General features: G+C 49.0%; 1 protein-coding gene across 1 annotated transcript in view; it reads right to left on the bottom strand.

Moving 5' to 3' along the window:
* MAP1A (microtubule associated protein 1A) overlaps nt 1-18,248 on the bottom strand; it is a 100,710-nt gene extending 82,462 nt beyond the window's left edge. Inside the window, exons 1-2 of the mRNA XM_039493239.1 lie at nt 18,074-18,248; nt 5,908-6,009 (exon numbers count right to left, since the gene is read on the bottom strand). Coding sequence (XP_039349173.1) covers nt 5,908-6,009; nt 18,074-18,233 — 262 coding nt within the window. The 5' untranslated portion in view covers nt 18,234-18,248. The remainder of the gene's footprint in view (nt 1-5,907; nt 6,010-18,073) is intronic.
* Nucleotides 18,249-19,078: the final 830 nt, after the last annotated feature.

The following is a 19,078-nucleotide window of genomic DNA, read 5'->3' as shown; positions in this document are numbered from 1 at the left end:
CAGGGGGTGGGGAGTTATAGGAGCCTATATAAGAAAAAGACACAAAAATCAGGACTGTCCCTATAAAATTGGGACTTCTGGTCACCCTAATTTAAACAGATATTGTTATTCCGGTAACACTCTATTGGGTAGACACTCTAATTCTGGTATAACAGTGACCTTTTTAGTTTACATTAAACATCTTTCAATGCAACATTTTCTAAACCAAAAAAGGCCCTCTGAACATTGAAATAGAATGATCTACATGAGGGTTACACTGGTATAGATACATCAGTACATATGGGAAAGTTTAGCCATTTATACAAGGCGTTGAGCTGCAGCACCAGAATAGTACTCCACATCATATGTCCACATTACATTCCTCTATACCCTGCATTAACAGATCCACCATTCATCTCTGACAGGACAGAGAACTGGACAGCATTACTGGCAGCAAAGGGATTGATGGTGCTGAAACAAGGAAACTTCACCCACCACAAATGATGAGGGATTCAACTTCTGAGTGGGCTGAATTCAGTGCCATAATGCATCTTGCTCACTCCAGCAACAGCCTTATATGCATTTCAGACAGAGGAGGGGAAGAGGGACTCAGAGGACATGCAGAGTAAACAGTGAAGCCATGCTGGAGAGCGTAGGGGCTGGAGGGGAAGTTGGATTCATTGGGAGAAACAGCACACTGCTCTTAAGGTGGTACCATGACCACAGCTCAGCTGAGGCACTATGGCACAGGCACTTAGGAAATGGAAACTGTGGCCCTAAAAACGGAGGCAATACTCTGGCTAGCCTCAGCCCATCACATCTTCCCCACAATTTTAACAGAAAGACTCAAGCATCTTGAGTGAGAACTTCTGAATATTAAATTATCTCTAGCAGCATCTCTCCCATCATGATGAGGGGACAGGGAATCATAATGTAAGCTCCTCCAGCAGCCCCATACTACAGATCGTGCACATACATAGGGAGAAGCCAGAGTGGGGGTCTCTCAGTGACTTTAATCTAGATCCTATTTTAGGGCTGTGGACTGGCACAGTAGTGTAGGCTCCTGGAGATAATTACTATTCTATTCACAGAAGTGGGATTTCAGTTTCCAATATTACATTTAAAAATAATAAATCCCACCCATAACCACAAGCCAGTCTCTTGAGGAGACAGGCCTTTGTTCTCTGATGCTTGGTTTAAACCTCAAGCATCTGTCAAAGTAACAGCATAATTCAAACATAACACTTCATATTTATATGCAGGTGGAGAGACAAGATTCCTGCTACTGATCTGCTTGTTATACCAATGAAGTGTACACACTTAGTCTATGCAAAATAATATGTATTACTGATACCCCATCCTTCCCCAGCCTTCGTTTGTTTTACTGACCTGTTACATCTTGTCCTAAACTAAGATTGGGGAAGGGAGTGTCTTACACTATGTCTGTGCAGTGCCTATCAAATGAGGAGGGGGGTCTCTAGGCAATAATACAAAACAAATAAAATCATCTTTCTTTAGTTCCCGTCAGAGGATCTCAAGTAGTTAATCCATTAGTTTATAATAAGAGACCAGATATTTTACAGGTGGACAAATTGGAAGTATGGAGGAACTCAATTATTCATTCAAGAATGAGAGTTTCAGTGGCATAAGTGCAAACAGGATACAGAAATCTATTTTAGGATTTTCTACAGTGCTCATCATTTTAGTGCCTAAGCACTTTCCAGGTAAATCAGGTCTCTGTGGAGAGGTCCATAGCAGACTCCATAGAATCTCCTGATCTTCTCCATTCCCTGGTTATGGGAAGCTTTACTTGGGACATGTACAGATTTAAAAAAAAAAATGTGTTTAGAGAATGCTTTATCACATGCTGCATACACTATATTATTCCAGAAGAACAACTGTTTTTGCAGGTCATGAATGGAAATCTGATTGCTGGACTATGTTTTCCTACATTTTTGTATGCATTCAGTACAGCTGAGCCCCAATCCTACTTGGCACCTCATAGTACTACGGCAATACAAATAATAAATAAAGGAATTTAATACAGTAGCTGGGTCTTTACCATTTGATGGCTTTGTAGATTAGGACCAGGGCCTTGAACTAGTAAGCAAAGTGGGAACCAGAGCCTTTACAGAGGTAATGATAATGTACTCAAGGAGGCTCATCTCATTAAACTGGGCTGCTATAAACTACACAAGATGAAGCCTTGGTATTGCATCTACCTTCAGGCCCAGAAACAGTAAGTCACAGAAATCTAATCTGGAGGTGACAAACACATAGATCATTGTGGTCAAATCTTTATCCAGTCAAGCTGGACGGGCATATTGGGGTCCCACAAGGTTCTCTACTTGGTCTGATTCTATTCACTATCTTCATAAATTATGTGGATAATGGCATAGAGAGTACACTTATAAAGTTTGCGGACAATACCAAGCTGGGAGGGGTTTCAAGCACTTTGGAAGACGTGATTAGAATTCAAAATGATCTTGACGAACTGGAGAAATGGTCTGAAATAAATAGGATAAAATCAATAAAGGGCAAATGCAAAGGACTACACTTAGGAAGAAACAATCAATTGCACACATACAAAATGGGAAAAGACTGCCTAGGAAGAAGTACTACAGAAAAAGACCTGGGGGTTATAGTGGATCACAAACTAAATATGAGTCAATAATGTAACTCTGTTACTAAAAAAGCGAACATCATTCTGGGATCTATTAGCAGGAGTGGTGTAAGCAAGACATGAGAAGTAATTCCTCCACTCTATTCAGTACCGATAAGGCCTCAGCTGGAATACTGTGTCCAGTTCTTGGCACCACACTTCAGGAGAGAAATTAATCAAGTATGTACATAGTAACACACAGAGCTTTAACTCCACAGATATCCCACTGCTTTACAAAAATGCATCATTCTGACTATCCTCATTTCATAGGTAAAGAAACTGAGTCACAGGCTCACATAGTAAGTGAATGGCAGATCAAGAAATAGAACCTAGGTCTCTGCTTTCCAGTTAAATATCCTGACCATTAAGAAAAAAAACACCTTCCTTCAAGTACACACACATGCCTAAAAAGAGGAATCTGACAAGGTGTAATATGTTGATATAAAACATCTTGCAGGCATAGCTCACAGTGACAGTCTGTGCCCATATGTCTGATATGACCTATATTTAATACATATATAAATTTTGAGGAATTTAACAGTGTGACAATTAGCCTGGGAACAGAGGCCAGTTCTACACGCCTGGTGATAAGACACTGTTTCAAAGATGTCAATGGTATTTAATATCAGGTACCTATTCATCATCTTTCCTTTTAGGAAAGAAATGCCTATGAAATGCAAATTACTATTCAGGTAAACAAACATTTGATTAGTCTTCCTCAGACCCCCACCCCCACAACAAGGTGATTACTACTAGCAACACTCCCATGAGTGGCCATATCTCAAAATATGGAAATGCTGGCAAAGGTAACCCATCATCCTTATCCAAGACAGTATGTGATGAACTCATTGGTCTAATGAGTGACAAAGTTCATTCAGCTATTGTGGATGAAATAAGTACTGCTGGATACTTCAAGTTTATCTGTCGACTCTACACCTGATCTTTCACATATTGATCATTTGAGTATTGTACTAAGATGTGTCTCCCACAGATGGAAAATCAGTTGAACGATTTATAACATTCCTCAATTTGAAAAGCCACACTGGTGAAGAAATGGCAAATCAAGTACTGCATTATCTGTGCCAAGTTTTCAAAATAGATTTCTCAAAGTGCAGAGGTCAATCTTATGACAACACTGCCAACATGCCAGGGTGTTATCAAGGAATGCAGAAGAAGCTTTTAGAACAGAACAAATATGCCATATTCATATCATGTGCTGCACACTCTCTCAATCTTGTTGGCTGCAGTGCTGTTGATTGTTGTCCGGTGGCAGTAAGGTTTTTCTCAACAGTCCAGTTACTTTATACATTTTTCTCTGCCTCAACACACCGATGGGCAGTTCTTAAAACATATTTGGGCAATGATCGTGTGTTGAAAACTCTTTCTAATACTTGCTGGGAGGCATATGCAGTGGTAACAAGTGCAATTCTGGAGTCCTAATCAAAGATTGTGGATGCATTAGAAAGTATAGCTGAAGACCAATCACAAAAGGGAGAAACTATACGAGAGGCAGAAAACATTGCAAACAAGATGCAAGAACTAGAGTTTGTATTCATGTTGACCATGTGGAATGAAATTTTACAATACTTTTACCGCACAAGTCAAGCTCTCCAAGAAAAAGAATTGGATTTGAAAACATGTGCAGACCTCTGTCAATCATTTAGCAGACCACTTACACACTTTGGGGAATGATTTCGAAAGATTTATAGACATGTCAAAAGATATCTTTCCTGATACTAACTACAAATAAGCCCAGTCCCGCAAGCGAATCAGGAAAAAACAAGCAAATGATAGCAGTGCAACAGAAACAGCATTGAATCCTAGAGACAAATTTTGCATATCTACTTACTATGCTATAATTGATACACTTGAAGCTCATATGAAGAGGAGAGGTGACGTGTACAAAGAAGTATCAAGTAGAATTTCTTTTCTAAACTACATGGACTTATCTGACGAACAATATTCACAAGGTTCCTAAAAACTAGTTGACTCATACCCTGTTGACTTGAACATGAATCTCTGTGGAGAAATACGGCAGTTCCACTGTTATATGCGCGCAAAGTTTAATGAAACAGGAAAAATGAAATTCAGTCACATTGATCTTCATGACATAATACTGAAAGATAGAATATAATGTGTATTTCCAAAGGTAGACATCGCACTACGTATTTTTCTAACATTGATGATTACTAACTGCTCCGCAGAACGCTCTTTTTCTCAGCTGAAAAGAATAAAAAACCCTCAGAGAACATGTCAGGACAGACTTGACTGACTTTCCCTATTGTGTATGGAAGCGGACATGCTTTGTCGAGTCAGCTTCGATGAACTTATCCAGAATTTTGCAATCAGAAAATCTAGAAAGAAGCTATTTTAATTTCAGCAAACATGTAAGTTTTGTGTATAGTATTGTTTTTATTTTGAATTACATATGGGGGGGGCACCATAATCTTTTCAGTGCTTAGGGCCAGGGGCGGCTCTATGTATTTTGCCTCCCCATGCATAGCAGTTAGGCAGCCTTTGGCGGCATGCCTGCGGGAGGTCCGCCAGTCCTGCACCTTCGGCCTATCCGGCACCGAATTGCCGCCAAAACCGCGGGACCGGCAGACCTCCCGCAAGCATGCTGCCGAAGGTGGCTCGACTGCCAACCTCACAGCAACTGGCAGGCGCCCTCCCGCAGCTTGCCGCCCCAGGCACATGCTTGGTGCACTGGTGCCTGGAACCACCTCTGCTTAGGGCCTCTAAAGGTCTTAATCCGGCCCTGAGTAGGGGGCAGGCTGTTTGGGGAGGCACAGCCTTCCCTACCTGGCCCTCCATGCCGTTTCGCAACCCCGATGTGGCCAAAAAGTTTGCCCACCCCTGCTCTATAAAGAAATCTGAGAATAAGTAGTTTATATGAAATAACATTGTATTGTGCTGTAAGAAGGAACAAACAACAATGCCTTAAATTATTTATCTGGGCACTCTGTTTAAAAGCCTATTTGCATGTCTCTAGTCCCTCTACAAGCCCTCCACCCTCACCAACAATTAGACCAGCAGTTTTAGATTAAATTCCTTTGCACTGATATATATTTATGTCTATTGTTTCCACCTTCAGTGTTCATGTTAATGTCTACTCAAACCTGGAGAAGCAACTCACAGGAAGAATATGGTTGTTTTCTAAGTGGTAAAATCTTTACCAATTTCATTTCCATCTTCTATTCACCAACTTCAAACTCCAACAGAAAAGCACAAAAAAAAAAAAAGAATACAGATAAAAGGAAACTGACCTTTGAACTCTGAAGAAAACTGAGCAAGATGCTGACTTACAAAGAGTCTCAGTTGCTGATTCAGGTCACAAGAGGGAAGATGAATGTTCCATGAGCGAATTCCTGTCCAACAAGAAAAGTAGAATTAAGGCCTTTTTCCATGAATTCCAAAACCAGGAATGGATAAGATGGAGGTGTCAATAAAAGTCAGCCAGGTGATTATATGAAACTAATGCCTATCTATGCTATTTCAGAAGCCCATATTTATGACCCATGGTGAACATTTTAAATGACAAGGGATGGTTAGGCAGCCAATTCCCATTTGTTCCTTTACAAATCTGCCCCTATGTTATGGGGCAGGACAAGGTAGTAAATGAGTTTTCATTTTAGTGAGGTTCCACAAACAGTGACTAAACCAAATACACCATTGCATAATCAGGCAAATGCACTGTGGGAGTTTTACATCTTCTGAAGTGTTCAGCATTGGCTGTTGGCAGAGATGGGATACTGGACTAGTTTGACTATTGATCTGTTCTGGTGTAACAGTTCTTCTAACATGTGTACCCCTCTGAGTCACAGTACAGACCACCCCCCTTCAACTTCCTTTACCAAATCACTCTTCCAAAGCCATGGATCACCTTCAGATCCATTGAGTTTGCTCTTTAATCTATGTAATCTTTGCAAAATAATCCCCTTCATATCCCAGCAGCAAGTAGACTCTCTTCCCAGACCAGATGGTGTCACACCATGCTGGGGAAGTCACCGTCAGACCGTGGTGAGGAAGAGGTTCACCTTCTGGGTTGCACCATACAGTGCTACAGGTAATTCATCTTCATGTTCCAACAAGGAGCAGCCACTCCCAGATGGCACCTTGCCATGCTAGGGTGTCATGATAATCAAATTGTTGGTACATATGATAACCAGGGCCGGCTCCCGGGTTTTTGCCGCCCAAAGCAGCAAAAAGGAAAAAAAAAAAAAAAAAAGCCGTGATCACAATCTGCAGCTCTACCGCCGCCGCTTCAGTCTTCGGCGGCAATTCGGCAGCTGGTCCTTTGCTCCAAGAGGGAGTGAGGAACCGGCCGCTGAATTGCCACTGAAGACCCAGACGTGCCGCCCCTCACCATTGGTCGCCCCAAGCAGCTGCTTGCTGGGCTGGTGCCTGGAGCCAGGGGCGGCTCTAGGCACCAGCAAAACAAGCTGGTGCCTAGGGCGGCAAAATGTAGGGGGCGTCCCCTACTGCCGGGGGGGGCGGCAGGCTGGGCCGGCGGACCTGCCGCAGTCATGCCTGCGGTAGGTCCACCGGAGCCCCGGGACAACTGGACCTGCCGCAGGCATGACTGCGGAGGGGGCGCTTGTCCCGCGGCTCGGCTGGACCTCCCGCAGCCGTGACTGCGGCAGCTCAAGCGGAGCCGCCGGACCCACGAGCCGTCCGCAGCCGCGGGAGGTCCAGCCGAGCCACGCGGGACCAGCGTTCCCTCTGCAGTCATGCCCACGGGAGGTCCGCTGCTCCCGCGGCTCCGGGGCGCCTCCCGCGCATGACTGCTTGGGGCGGCCAAAAAGCTAGAGCCGCCCCTGCCTGGAGCCGGCCCTGATGATAACTCCTCCTCACATCTCATTCGCTGCTGCCTCCAGCAAGCCAGCAGCAGCTTAAAGCCAGTGGCAGGGTGTTACACAAGTCAAATATGTAATAACTAAACTAAGGTTCTAAACTTTATCAGTACTCATTATGTGTATCCTTCCTACATCTTTGCCACCATCTCAGGGAGAGAATTCCACTCTTGTGTGATGGTGCATTAAAGACAGAGGGGTCAAAAAAGCCAGAAAAAAACCTTAGCTCCACACTTATCCCCACCCTAAAAGGAGTCGATTGCCAATCCCTGGAGGAGCAGGGGTACCAATCCAGTTGACTGCAGCAATCAGTTCTTGTTCTCCAGCACTATATCTCGATTCAGGAGACAACAATCAACTGAATGTAACATAGTGGCCACTGAGGATGCAAACTCAAATATCAGAGCTGCTTCCAGAGTACAAGATGCAATTACAAAGCTAAGCCCCAGCCCTCAGCACATCACCAAAATGGGGTTAATAATTTGCCCCACCACACACACAAATGGCAAACATATTATTTCAAAGGCAGGAATTGTTTAGAATAACTGGACACAAAGTTTTTCTTAATTTGTCTCTGGTCACAGCACACACTGCAAAGGAATGGTGCAGCAATCAGCTGACAGACCGCACTGCAGAATGTATGACAAACTAATGGTGCTCAGGATGCTCTCATAATATCAGAAAAACCCATCATCAATTTTAGCAGCAGCACAGGATATCAATTTTTCCTGCTTCTTTATGTCCCCATCCCCAAATAACAAACACAGGCCAAGAAATAAGAGATCTGCAATTTAGGAAGGGAACAGACTGAGGCAAGGCAGGGAAGATCTGTTCCCCTTTTTATAAAAATGGCCTTGATAAGCAAGCCGTGATTTAATACATGTGCCCAACACAAGGGCTCTTTAATACCTCTGCAGTGTTGATGAGATGGAGCTGAACAGCAATCCAACCTGGAGGGGACAGAAGGGGGGTGAGGTGGCACTCTGCAGGACACATCATGTCCTAGCTGCAGCAACAAGAAGGGCTGTTCTGAGCACTGGTTTTACATTCTCCACAATGCAAAGAATAGAGATACTCTTTCAAAACCTGAGGGGAGAGGGGGCTTCTCATTCAGTATTTCAGCTAATTCACAAGTTTTTCCTCTGTGCAGTTTGGAAGTCATTCAGTTTAGTTTTTAAAATCATCCCTCGTCTTACCAATGACCACCACCTCAAATGCTCAGTCCACTGCAGAAGGACTAGACCATTGCTCTACCAGATTCCGGGCCCCCTTCTCCTTATGTAAGTGTGTGCAATGTACCATCTTGAAGTTTCCTAACTGGTCATATTCTCTGAGGATGTTGCTGTAGCATGTACAGCATGGGTACAATTCCATGTGACCTGTGGTACAGTTTCTCATATCCCATTCCTTATGCCCTTGCAAACTGTCTGACTTCCTGCTGGGTTAATTAGCTTATAAAATTTGACATTTCCTTTTAATACCAGCTTCACTCCCTTGAGATATTCCTTCAAAACTGGACGAATCAAACTAGAATAGAAACGTGACCTTCTGATCAGACTCTACTTCATAGCATGTCAAAACAGACCCTGTTAAAGTCTCCATGCTGCCATTGAAGCAGGGTAATGCTTAGTAGTATCAAGAACAATATGTTTGTTCTTAATTCTAGTCTAACTTGTGTGTTCTCCTGGATCACACTAAGGGAAAAGCAGACGAGATTAGTAGTGACATTCTGTAAGTGACTCTGTGCACCTCTGAAGTCACACAGGGCAAGACTTTGGTGGTGTTCACGAGGGAAGTCCTCAAAGTCTTCCTCTCTGTATGACAACACCTCAGTTTAGGCATGTCCATAATAAAATAACAAAATAAGAATAAAGATTTGTTAATTATTCTACCCTCAAAGAACATCCTACATCCCAATCACACTGTAGAGTAAACTACCACCTTGCACCAACCTAGCTTTCAGTCTGGTGCCTTTGAGAAATCCAAAGTCAATCTGGTTTGGATCTGCATTCTAAACTCCTTACTGTGTCAAACACACAAAAACTGTACAAAGGGCTTTCAGGGGACAACAACATTCTGTTGCCAATTAAAAGATGTTTTACTCAGTGTCTCCTAACTGATAAAATACAATTCCTGATAAACATTCCTCTGTTCAGCAGACTGATTCACTATCACAAGGCACTCTGTACACTCTGACCTGGCAAGCTGTATCACCTTTCTCAATGTGTCATATCACATCTATGTGACCATCAAGCTATGGGTAAGGCTGCAAGGCTGTCACAGAAAGTCACGGATTCCGTGACTTTCCGTGACCTCTGCAGCCGGTGCTGGCTCAGGGTCTGCCCGAGCCAGACAGCCCCTGGGCCGCCAGCAGCAGTTTGGGTTCGTGGGAGGGGGCTCAGAACTATAGGCAGGGGGTTGGTGGGTGCTGGGGGCGCTCCCATTGGCATGGCCCTGCAGCTCCTAGGCACAGAAGGGGCCAGGCACCAGGAGGCTCCACGCATTGCCCGTACCTGCAGGCCCCACCCCCACAGCTCCCATTGGCTGCGGTTCCCAGCCAATGGGAGCTGCGCAGCCAGCACTTATGGCAGGACTGGGAGCAGCACGTGGCACTCCCTGGCTCCTTCGCTGCCTAGGAGCTGCAGGGACACGTAGAGCCAGGTAGGGAGCCCCTGCCAGCCTGCCAAACCCCACCCCCCAGCAGGGATCCAGGGCTGCATGCTGCGGCCCATCCCTCCCCCGCAGCACGAGCAGAGGTCCTGGGCCAAGCACCACAGCCCCCACCCCTTCCCCCAAGCACCTGCAGCCCCCTGCCTAAGTTTTAGTTGGGGTATATAGTAAAAGTCATGGACAGGTCACAGGATGTGAATTTCTTTGTGACTGCCCGTACTCTATTACTATTCATAGAGATTCTATGGTATAGTTTGGTTCATTTAAGATTTTTACTTCATTTGATTCTATGCTTTCTTTCACATGTAGTGACACTCCCCCACCAGCACAACATGTTCTGTCCTTCCGATATATTTTGTACCTGGTATTACTGTGTCCCATTGATTATCCTCACTCCACCAAGTTTCTGTGATGCCTATTATGTCAATATCCTCATTTAATACAAGGCATTCTAGTTCACCCATCTTATTATTTAGACTTCTAGCATTTGTATATAAGCACTTTAAAAATTGTCACTTTTTAACTGTCTGCCATTACATGATGTAAATGAATGGGACTCTCTTTCATTTGACTGTTTCTCATTAGATCTGAAGGAATTCAAGTGTGAAATTGCAGAACTACTAACTGTGGTTTGTAACTTATCATTTAAACCAGTTTCTGTACCAAATGACTGGAGGATAGCTAATGTGATGCCAATTTTTTAAAAGGGTTCCAGAGGTGATCCCGGCAGTTACAGGCCAGTAAGCCGGACTTCAGTACTGGGCAAACTTGTTGAAACTATAGAAAAGAACAGACTTATGAAACACATAGATGAACATAATTTGTTGGAGAAGAGTCAACATGTTTTTTGTAAAGAGCAATCATACCTCACCAATCTACTAGAATTCTTTGAGGGGGAGTCAACAAGCATGTGGACAAGGGGGATCCAGTGGATACAGTGTATTTAGATTTTCAGAAAGTCTTTGACGAGGTCCCTCACCAAAGGCTTTTAAGCAAAATAAGCTGTCATGGGATAAAAGGGAAGGTCCTCTCATGGATTGGTAATTGGTTAAAAGATAGGAAACAAAGGGTAGGAATAAATGGTCAGCTTTCAGAATGGAGAGAGGTAAATAGTGGTGTCCCCCAGGGGTTTGTACTGGGCCCAGTCCTATTCAACATATTCATAAATGATCTGGAAAAAGGGGTAAACAGTGAGGTGGCAAAACTTGCAGATGATACAAAACTACTCAAAATAGTTAAGCCCAAAGCAGACTGTGAAGAATTACAAAGGGACCTCACAAAACTGGGTGACTGGGCAACAAAATGGCAGATGAAATTCAATGTTGATAAATGCAAAGTAATGCACATTGGAAAACATAATCCCAACTATACATATAAAATGATGAGGTCTAAATTAGCTGTTACCACTGAAGAGAGAGATCTTGAAGTCATTGTGGATAGCTCTCTGAAAACATCCACTCAATGTGCTGCGGCAGTCAAAAAAGCGAACAGAATGTTGGGAACGATTCAGAAAAGGATAAATAATAAGACAGAAAAATCTCATATTACCTCTATATAAATCTATGGTATGCCCACATCTTGAATATTGTGTGCGGATGTGGTCATCCCATCACAAAAAAGATATATTGGAATTGGAAAAGGTTCAGACAAGGACAAAAAAAATTATTAGGAATATGGAACAGCTTCCATATGAGGAGAGATTAATAAGACTGGGACTTTTCAGCTTGGAAAAGAGACAACTAAGGGGAGATGTGATGGAGGTCTGTAAAATCATGACTGGTGTGAAAAAAGTAAATAAGGATGTGTTATTTACTCCGTCTCATACCACAAGAACTAGGGGTCACCACATGAAATTAATAGGCAGCAGGTTTAAAACAAACAGAAGGAAGTATTTTTTCACACAACGCACAGTCAACCTGTGGAACTCCTTGCCAGAGGATGTTGTGAAGGTCAAGACTACAACTGGATAAGTTCATGGAGGATAGGTCCATCAATGGCTATTAGCCAGAATGGGCAGGGATAGTGTCCCTAGCCTCTGTTTGCCAGAAGCTCTCTATCACAACAATCTGCAATCCACTCCACCTCCCTCCCCTCCAAAGGCAGCAGGTCAAGTCAGCATTAACCCATTCTGTTCTGATCACCCATCTGCAAGTATGCTATCAGAGAAGCCTCCTGGGTTTGCCATGGAGAGTGAACCAATCAAGCCTTTTGCAAGTGAGCTGTTTCCTGGTAATGTGCAGGGTGGGCAGTAAAGTTTTCCCAGTGTACCATATTCCTAGGGCTAGAGAGGCTACATTTCGGGCAGGGGCCAGGGGAGGGCACTAGGGACTCTGGGATATGGTTACTTTGACTTGGGTCTGCATACCATTGTGTGTACACCAGAGCCCTAGGTTCAAGAATGGGTCAGAAAATTCTTAACCTAGGGTTAAAATACAGTGTAGATGCTCAAGTCCAGGGTTCCCTAATATGGGTCAGCTGACTCGAGTCCCACTAACCCTGGGCTTACATTGCAGTAGAGACATACCCAGAGTGTCACAGCTAAATATAAGGTAGAACAGATTGTTTAGCAAAAGTAAACACATATTCCATCTAGCAAAGTTATGAATTAAGCTCACAGACTCATCTTTTGAAAATGTGCACATTTAATTTGAGGATGACAACTAATAGGTCAGATATAGAGTGAACGCTTTGTGAATAATGTTCCACCACAGGACAGTGATAAGGTGTTTTTGTCTTTTATCATTTTCCTGTGAGTTCATTTGAGTATGTAGAGACTATCTGGTTTCACCCACATAGTTTTTATTGGAGGCATTTAAAGCACTGGATGAGGCACACCACATGTTGTGACAGGCATGTATAAGACCCATGGATCATGAAACATGTGTTGTGGAGGTCACTGATCATTCTAGCAGTGGAGATATGTCCATAGGAGCAACAGATGAAAAACCCTCAGAACATCTGCAATATACCGTCACAAGGCAAACATGGGAGCTTAAATTCATAACTTTATTAGACACTAAAAATCATGGTCTTAAGACACTGGATTTATGGCCATTACAACAATCTGTAACCCAAAAACAACAATGAGTCCGGTGGCACTTTAAAGACTAACAGTTTATTTGGGCATAAGCTTTCATGGGTAAAAAACCCACTTCTTCAGATGCATGGAGTGGAAAATTACAGATGCAGGCATTATATACTGACACTTGAAGAGAAAGGAGTTACCTCACAAGTGGAGAACCAGTGCTGACAGGTCCAATTCGATCAGAGTGGATGTAGTCCACTCCCAATAATTGATGAGGATGTGTCAATTTGAGGAGAGGCAAAGCTGCTTTTGTAGTGAGCCAGCCACTCCCAGTCCCTATTCAAGCCCAAATTAATTATGTTAAATTTGCAAATGAATTTTAGTTCTGCAGTTGCTCTTTGAAGTCTGTTTCCTGAAGTTTTTTTGTTCAAGTATGGCTACTTTTAAATCTGTTACAGAATGTCCATGAAGATTGAAGTGTTCTCCTACTGGCTTTTGTATGTTACCATTCCTGATGTCCTATTTGTGTCCATTTATTCTTTTATGTAGAGATCTGTAACCCACTAACCCCCATTTTTATCCTATAACTACAGGGGTGTTAATGGGCCACTTCACCTTGAATAGTCCCTTACATTATGTGTTAACTACTTATGCTAAACAATCTGTTCCACCTCTGAGTGCCTTTTCCAAACCTGAAGAAGAGCTCTGTGTAGCTCAAAAGCTTGTCACTTTCACCAAAAGAAGTTGGTCCAATAAAAGATATCACACCTCTACCCTGATATAATGTGACCTGATACAACACGAATTCAGATATAACATGGTAAAGCAGCACTCCGGGGGGCGGGGGCTGCATGCTCCGGCAGATCAAAGCAAGTTCAATATAACATGGTTTCACCTATAACGTGGTAAGATTTTTTGGCTCCCGAGGACAGCGTTATATCGGGGTAGAGGTGTACCTCACCCACCTTGTCTCACATAAATACTTTGCCATTGTCAATAAGATGTTCCTTTCTTCAGAAAGGAGGGGTTGAAAAGCCCTAATGTATCTTCAGACTAATCATTGCCCCATGCTGCTGATCAGATCAGGGACTGTGTGCCAGACACACAAGGCTGAGGGGAAACGTAATCAATCCAGTTGCTTTCATGCACAAAAGCAGAGAGGTTGCATTTGGCACTTGCTTCTGGCTGGCATCACTACTGTTTTCCATGGGATATGTTTCCTGTACACATTCCCCTCCAGGCCTAAGAGTTTCATGTTGTTATATGGTAAAGACCATAAGAAGCTTTATCTGATTAAGGAGCTGAAGTCTCTTATGTAAGGATGAGCATGAGTGAGTGGAGCTTCTCCTTCCCCTACATGACCCTACCAAAGCACTCACCTGGCACCACTCACCCCAAGCTGCTAACCTGTGCTTGGAGGTCAGTGAATACCACGTAGAGGGGGATGTGCGTCAGGCTCACAGAGCTCTTTACCCTAGATCCTGTTTACAGACACAGGTAAGTTTATTAGTAAATAGTGTCAGGGAACCAGGGCTGTCTGAGGATAGCCCCAGGTCCAGCTTATTCCAGACTCCTTAGAGCAGGGGTGGGCAAACTACGGCAAACCACGTGGCTCAGCCCCACTCCGGCGCTCCGGCTGGGGTGCAAGGTCTGGGGACACACTGCGGGGCTTGGCGCCACTCCGGCTGGGTTGGGGGCCACACTATGCCGCTCGGCCCCGCTCCAGCTGGGGCGCTGGGTTGGGGGCCGAACCACACGGCTTGGCCCCGCTCCGGCACTCCAGCTGGGGTGCAGGATCTGGGGCTGCACCACGTGGCTCCGGGGCCGCCCAGAGGGGGGGCAAGAGGGGCAATTTGCCCCAGGCCCAGCAGGGGCCCCCACAAGAGTTTTTCGGGGCCACTGGAACAGGGTCCTTCACTCGCTCCGGGGGCCCCGGAAAACTCTCGCGGGGCCTGGGCCCTGGAGCGTCTTCGCTCCCGGTCTTCGCTGGCGGGGGGGTCCTTCCTCTCCAGGGTAAGAATGGTGTCCCTAGCCTCTGTTCGTCAGAGGATGGAGATGGATGGCAGGAGAGAGATCATTTGATCATTGCCTGTTAGGTTCACTCCCTCAGGGGCACCTGGCATTGGCCACTGTCGGTAGACAGATACTGGGCTAGATGGACCTTTGGTCTGACCCGGTACGGCCTTTCTTATGTTCTTATGTTCTTATGACTCCCCCACTGCCGAATTACCGCCGAAGCGGGACCCGCCACCGGAGTGCAGCCGGGTCTTTGGCGGTAATTCGGCGGCGAGGGGGTCCTTCCATTCCGGGACCCACTGCTGAAGTGCCCCGAAGACCCGCGGCAGGGGCTGCACTTCGGCGGCGGGTCCTGCTTTGGCGGTAATTCGGCGGTGGCGGGTCCCCGCCGTGGGTCTTTGGGGCACTTTGGCGGCGGGTCCCGGATCAGAAGGACCCCCCCACCGCCGACTTACCACCAAAGCGGGGGCCCCCCCGCCACTGAAGACCCCGGGCCCCCGGAATCCTCTGGGCGGCCCTGCGCGGCTCCCAGAAACCACAACATGGACCCACTCCGACTCCTACGTGCTCCAATGGGAGCTGCAGAGGTAGTGCCTGAGAATGGAGAAGCATGGAGAGCCGCCTGGCCGCATCTCTGCGTAGGTGCAGGAGAAGGGACATGCCACTGCTTCCGGGAGCTGCTTGAGGTAAGCGCCGCTTGGAACCTGCACCTCTGAGCCTCTCCCCATGTCTCAACTCCCTGCCCCAGCCCTGATCCCCCTGCCACCCTCCAAACCCCTCAGTCCCAGCTCAGAGCACCCTCCTACACCCCAAACACCTCATCCCAAGCCCCACCCCGGAGCCTGCACCCCCTCCCACACCACAACCCCAATTTTGCTAGCATTCATGGCCCTCCATACAATTTCCATCTCCCGATTTGGCCCTTGGGCCAAAATGTTTGCCTATCCTTGCCTTAAGTTGAGGTCCTTTACATGTCCCCACTCCACACACCCATGATCCCCAGCTTGTTCCAGAAGCCCCAGATCAATGAACACAAACATTTTAACCATTTTTGCCAGTATACATAATCTGACACTGATGGATTTGTACCGCTCCCTACACCCCACCCAGGGCTGCGGTGGGTGGGGGTGAGAAGCCAGGGGAGGAAGCGGTGTTCAGGGCTGCGGGGAGGGGCCGGGGGAGGAAGCGGGGCTCTGGGCGGGGGGGTGGGGCGGGGGGGGTGAGAAGCTGGGGGAGAAAGCGGGGTTCAGGGCTGCGGGAGGGGGTGAGAAGCCGGGGAGGAAGCGGGGTTCAGGGCTGCGGGGGGGGAGCCGGGAGGAAGCGGGGTTCAGGGCTGCGGTGGCGGGGGAAGCCGGGAGGAAGCGGGGTTCAGGGCTGCGGGGGGGAAGCCGGGGAGGAAGCGGGGTTCAGAGCTGCGGTGGCGGGGGTGAGAAGCCGGGAGGAAGCGGGGTTCAGGGCTGCGGTGGCGGGGGTGAGAAGCCGGGAGGAAGCGGGTTCAGGGCTGCGGTGGCGGGGTGAGAAGCCGGGAGGAAGCGGGGTTCAGGGCTGCGGTGGCGGGGGCATGGTGAGAAGCCGGGAGGAAGCGGGGTTCAGGGCTGCGTGGCGGGGTGAGAAGCCGGGAGGAAGCGGGTTCAGGGCTGCGGTGGGGGTGAGAAGCCGGGAGGAAGCGGGGTTCAGGGCTGCGGGGTGAGAAGCCGGGGAGGAAGCGGGGCTCAGGGCTGTGGTGGGGTGGGAAGCCGGGAGGAAGCGGGGCTCAGGGCTGTGGTGGGGTGAGAAGCCGGGGGAGGAAGCGGGGCTCAGGGCTGCGGTGGCGGGGGGGAAGCCGGGGGAGGAAGCGGGGCTCAGGGCTGTGGTGGGGAAGCCGGGGAAGGAAGCGGGCTCAGGGCTGCGGTGGCGGGGGAAGCCGGGGAGGAAGCGGGGCTCAGGGCTGCGGTGGCGGGGAGGAAGCGGGGCTCAGGGCTGCGGGAGGGGCCGGGGGTGAGAAGCCGGGAGGAAGCGGGGTTCAGGGCTGCGGGGAGGCCGGGGTGAGAAGCCGGGGAGGAAGCGGGGTTCAGGGCTGCGGGAGGGGCCGGGGGTGAGAAGCCGGGGAGGAAGCGGGGTTCAGGGCTGCGGGGAGGCCGGGGTGAGAAGCCGGGGAGGAAGCGGGGCTCAGGGCTGCGGTGGCGGGGGAAGCCGGGGAGGAAGCGGGGTTCAGGGCTGCGGGGAGGGGCCGGGGGAGGACGCGGGGTTCAGGGCTGCGGGGAGGGGCCGGGGGAGGAAGCGGGGCTCAGGGCTGCGGGAGGGACCGGGGGAAGCCAGGGGAGGAAGCGGGGCTCAGGGCTGCGGTGGGGAAGCCGGGGAGGAAGCGGGGTTCAGGGCTGCGGGAGGGGCCGGGGGAAGCGGGGCTCAGGGCTGCGGTGGCGGGGGTGAGAAGCCGGGGAGGAAGCGGGGCTCAGGGCTGCGGTGGGGAAGCCGGGAGGAAGCGGGCAGGGCTGCAGGGGAAAGGGGAGGAAGCGGGGCTCAGGGCTGCGGGGAAGCCGGGGAGGAAGCGGGGCTCAGGGCTGCGGTGGGGAAGCCGGGGGAGAACGCGGGGTTCAGGGCTGCGGGAGGGGCCGGGGAAGCCGGGGGGGGAAGCGGGGCTCAGGGCTGGCCTGAGGGACGCGGTAAGGAGCCGGGCAGGGCTGGCGGTCGAGCCCAGCCCCCGCACTCGCGGCGTGACAGTGCGGCACGCTGACGCGCCCCGGGCGGGGCTGGACAGTCCCTGCCGCTCCAGCCCCAGGCAGCCCCGCGCTTCTCTCCCGGAGCCGCCGGCACGGCGGGCGGGCGGGCGGGGGCGGGGAAGTGCCTCCGGTTGCCGCCCCGCCGCGCGCTGCGGCGCCCACTGCTCACCCCGCTCCAGGGCGCCCCGCAGCGCCCCGCGCTCCGCCTCTGTCCCGATCTCCCCGATCACGATCAGCAGCGCGTGCCTCCGCAGCGCCCAGCCGCGGCGCCCGCCAGACAGCCTGGGCGCCGCTGTAGCCATGGCAACCGCCCCGTCAATGATCTCCATGGAAACCTCTAGCCGCTACTGCAGCGCGAAGCAGCCGACTGGCGCGCGGCTCTTAAAGAGCCATCGGTCCCACGCTGATTGGCTGGCGTGGACACGTGAGCCAGAGATATTGCGGACGAGCAGTAGGGGGTGGGGTCTCGGGGTCTCGCAGACTCCACCCCAGCCTGCACCTCCCCTGCGTGCCGCACTCCAGCCGCCCCGCCCCTCCCCTCCTCACGTGCTCAGAGCAGGTGGGGGGAGTCAAGAGAGGGGAGTTGCGCTGCCCCGCCCCCTCGCGGCTGGTGCTGCCCGGCGGGTCGCCACAGCGAGGCCGCGGCGCGGGCGGGGATCCTTGGTCGGGGCATGGCAGCGCCGGGCGGCTCGTTGCCGGTGTGTGGGGCGGGCTCTGCGCCCCTCCCCCGCCAGGGCAGCCCAGAGGGAGGGTTCTGTGTGGGCTGGGGCAGTGGCCCACGTCAACTGTTGGAAATGAGACACATCCGCCCTAATTGAATTGGCCTTGCTAGCACTGACCCCTCACTGGGTGTGCTGGGCTGTGAATTTATACCTGCCTCTTAGGGGAACCAAACGTCCTGATTTTATAGGGACAATCCCAATTTTGGGGTCTTTTTCTTATATAGGCTCCTATTACCCCCCATCCCCTCATGATTTTTCACACTTGTTGTCTGGTCACCCTAACTGTCTTTCTATGTCCACTCCATGCATCTGATGAAGTGGGCTGTAGCCCATGAAAGCTGAAGCCCAAATAAATTTGTTAGTCTCTAAGGTGCCACAAGGACTCGTTTTTGCTGATACAGACTTACACGGCTACTCCTCTGAAACTATGTATTTGATAGACAATGCATTCA

This window comes from Mauremys reevesii, linkage group 10 (genome assembly GCF_016161935.1).
Source record: "Mauremys reevesii isolate NIE-2019 linkage group 10, ASM1616193v1, whole genome shotgun sequence".
NCBI lineage: Eukaryota > Metazoa > Chordata > Testudines > Geoemydidae > Mauremys > Mauremys reevesii.
This window is presented reverse-complemented; position numbering and strand designations above follow the sequence as displayed.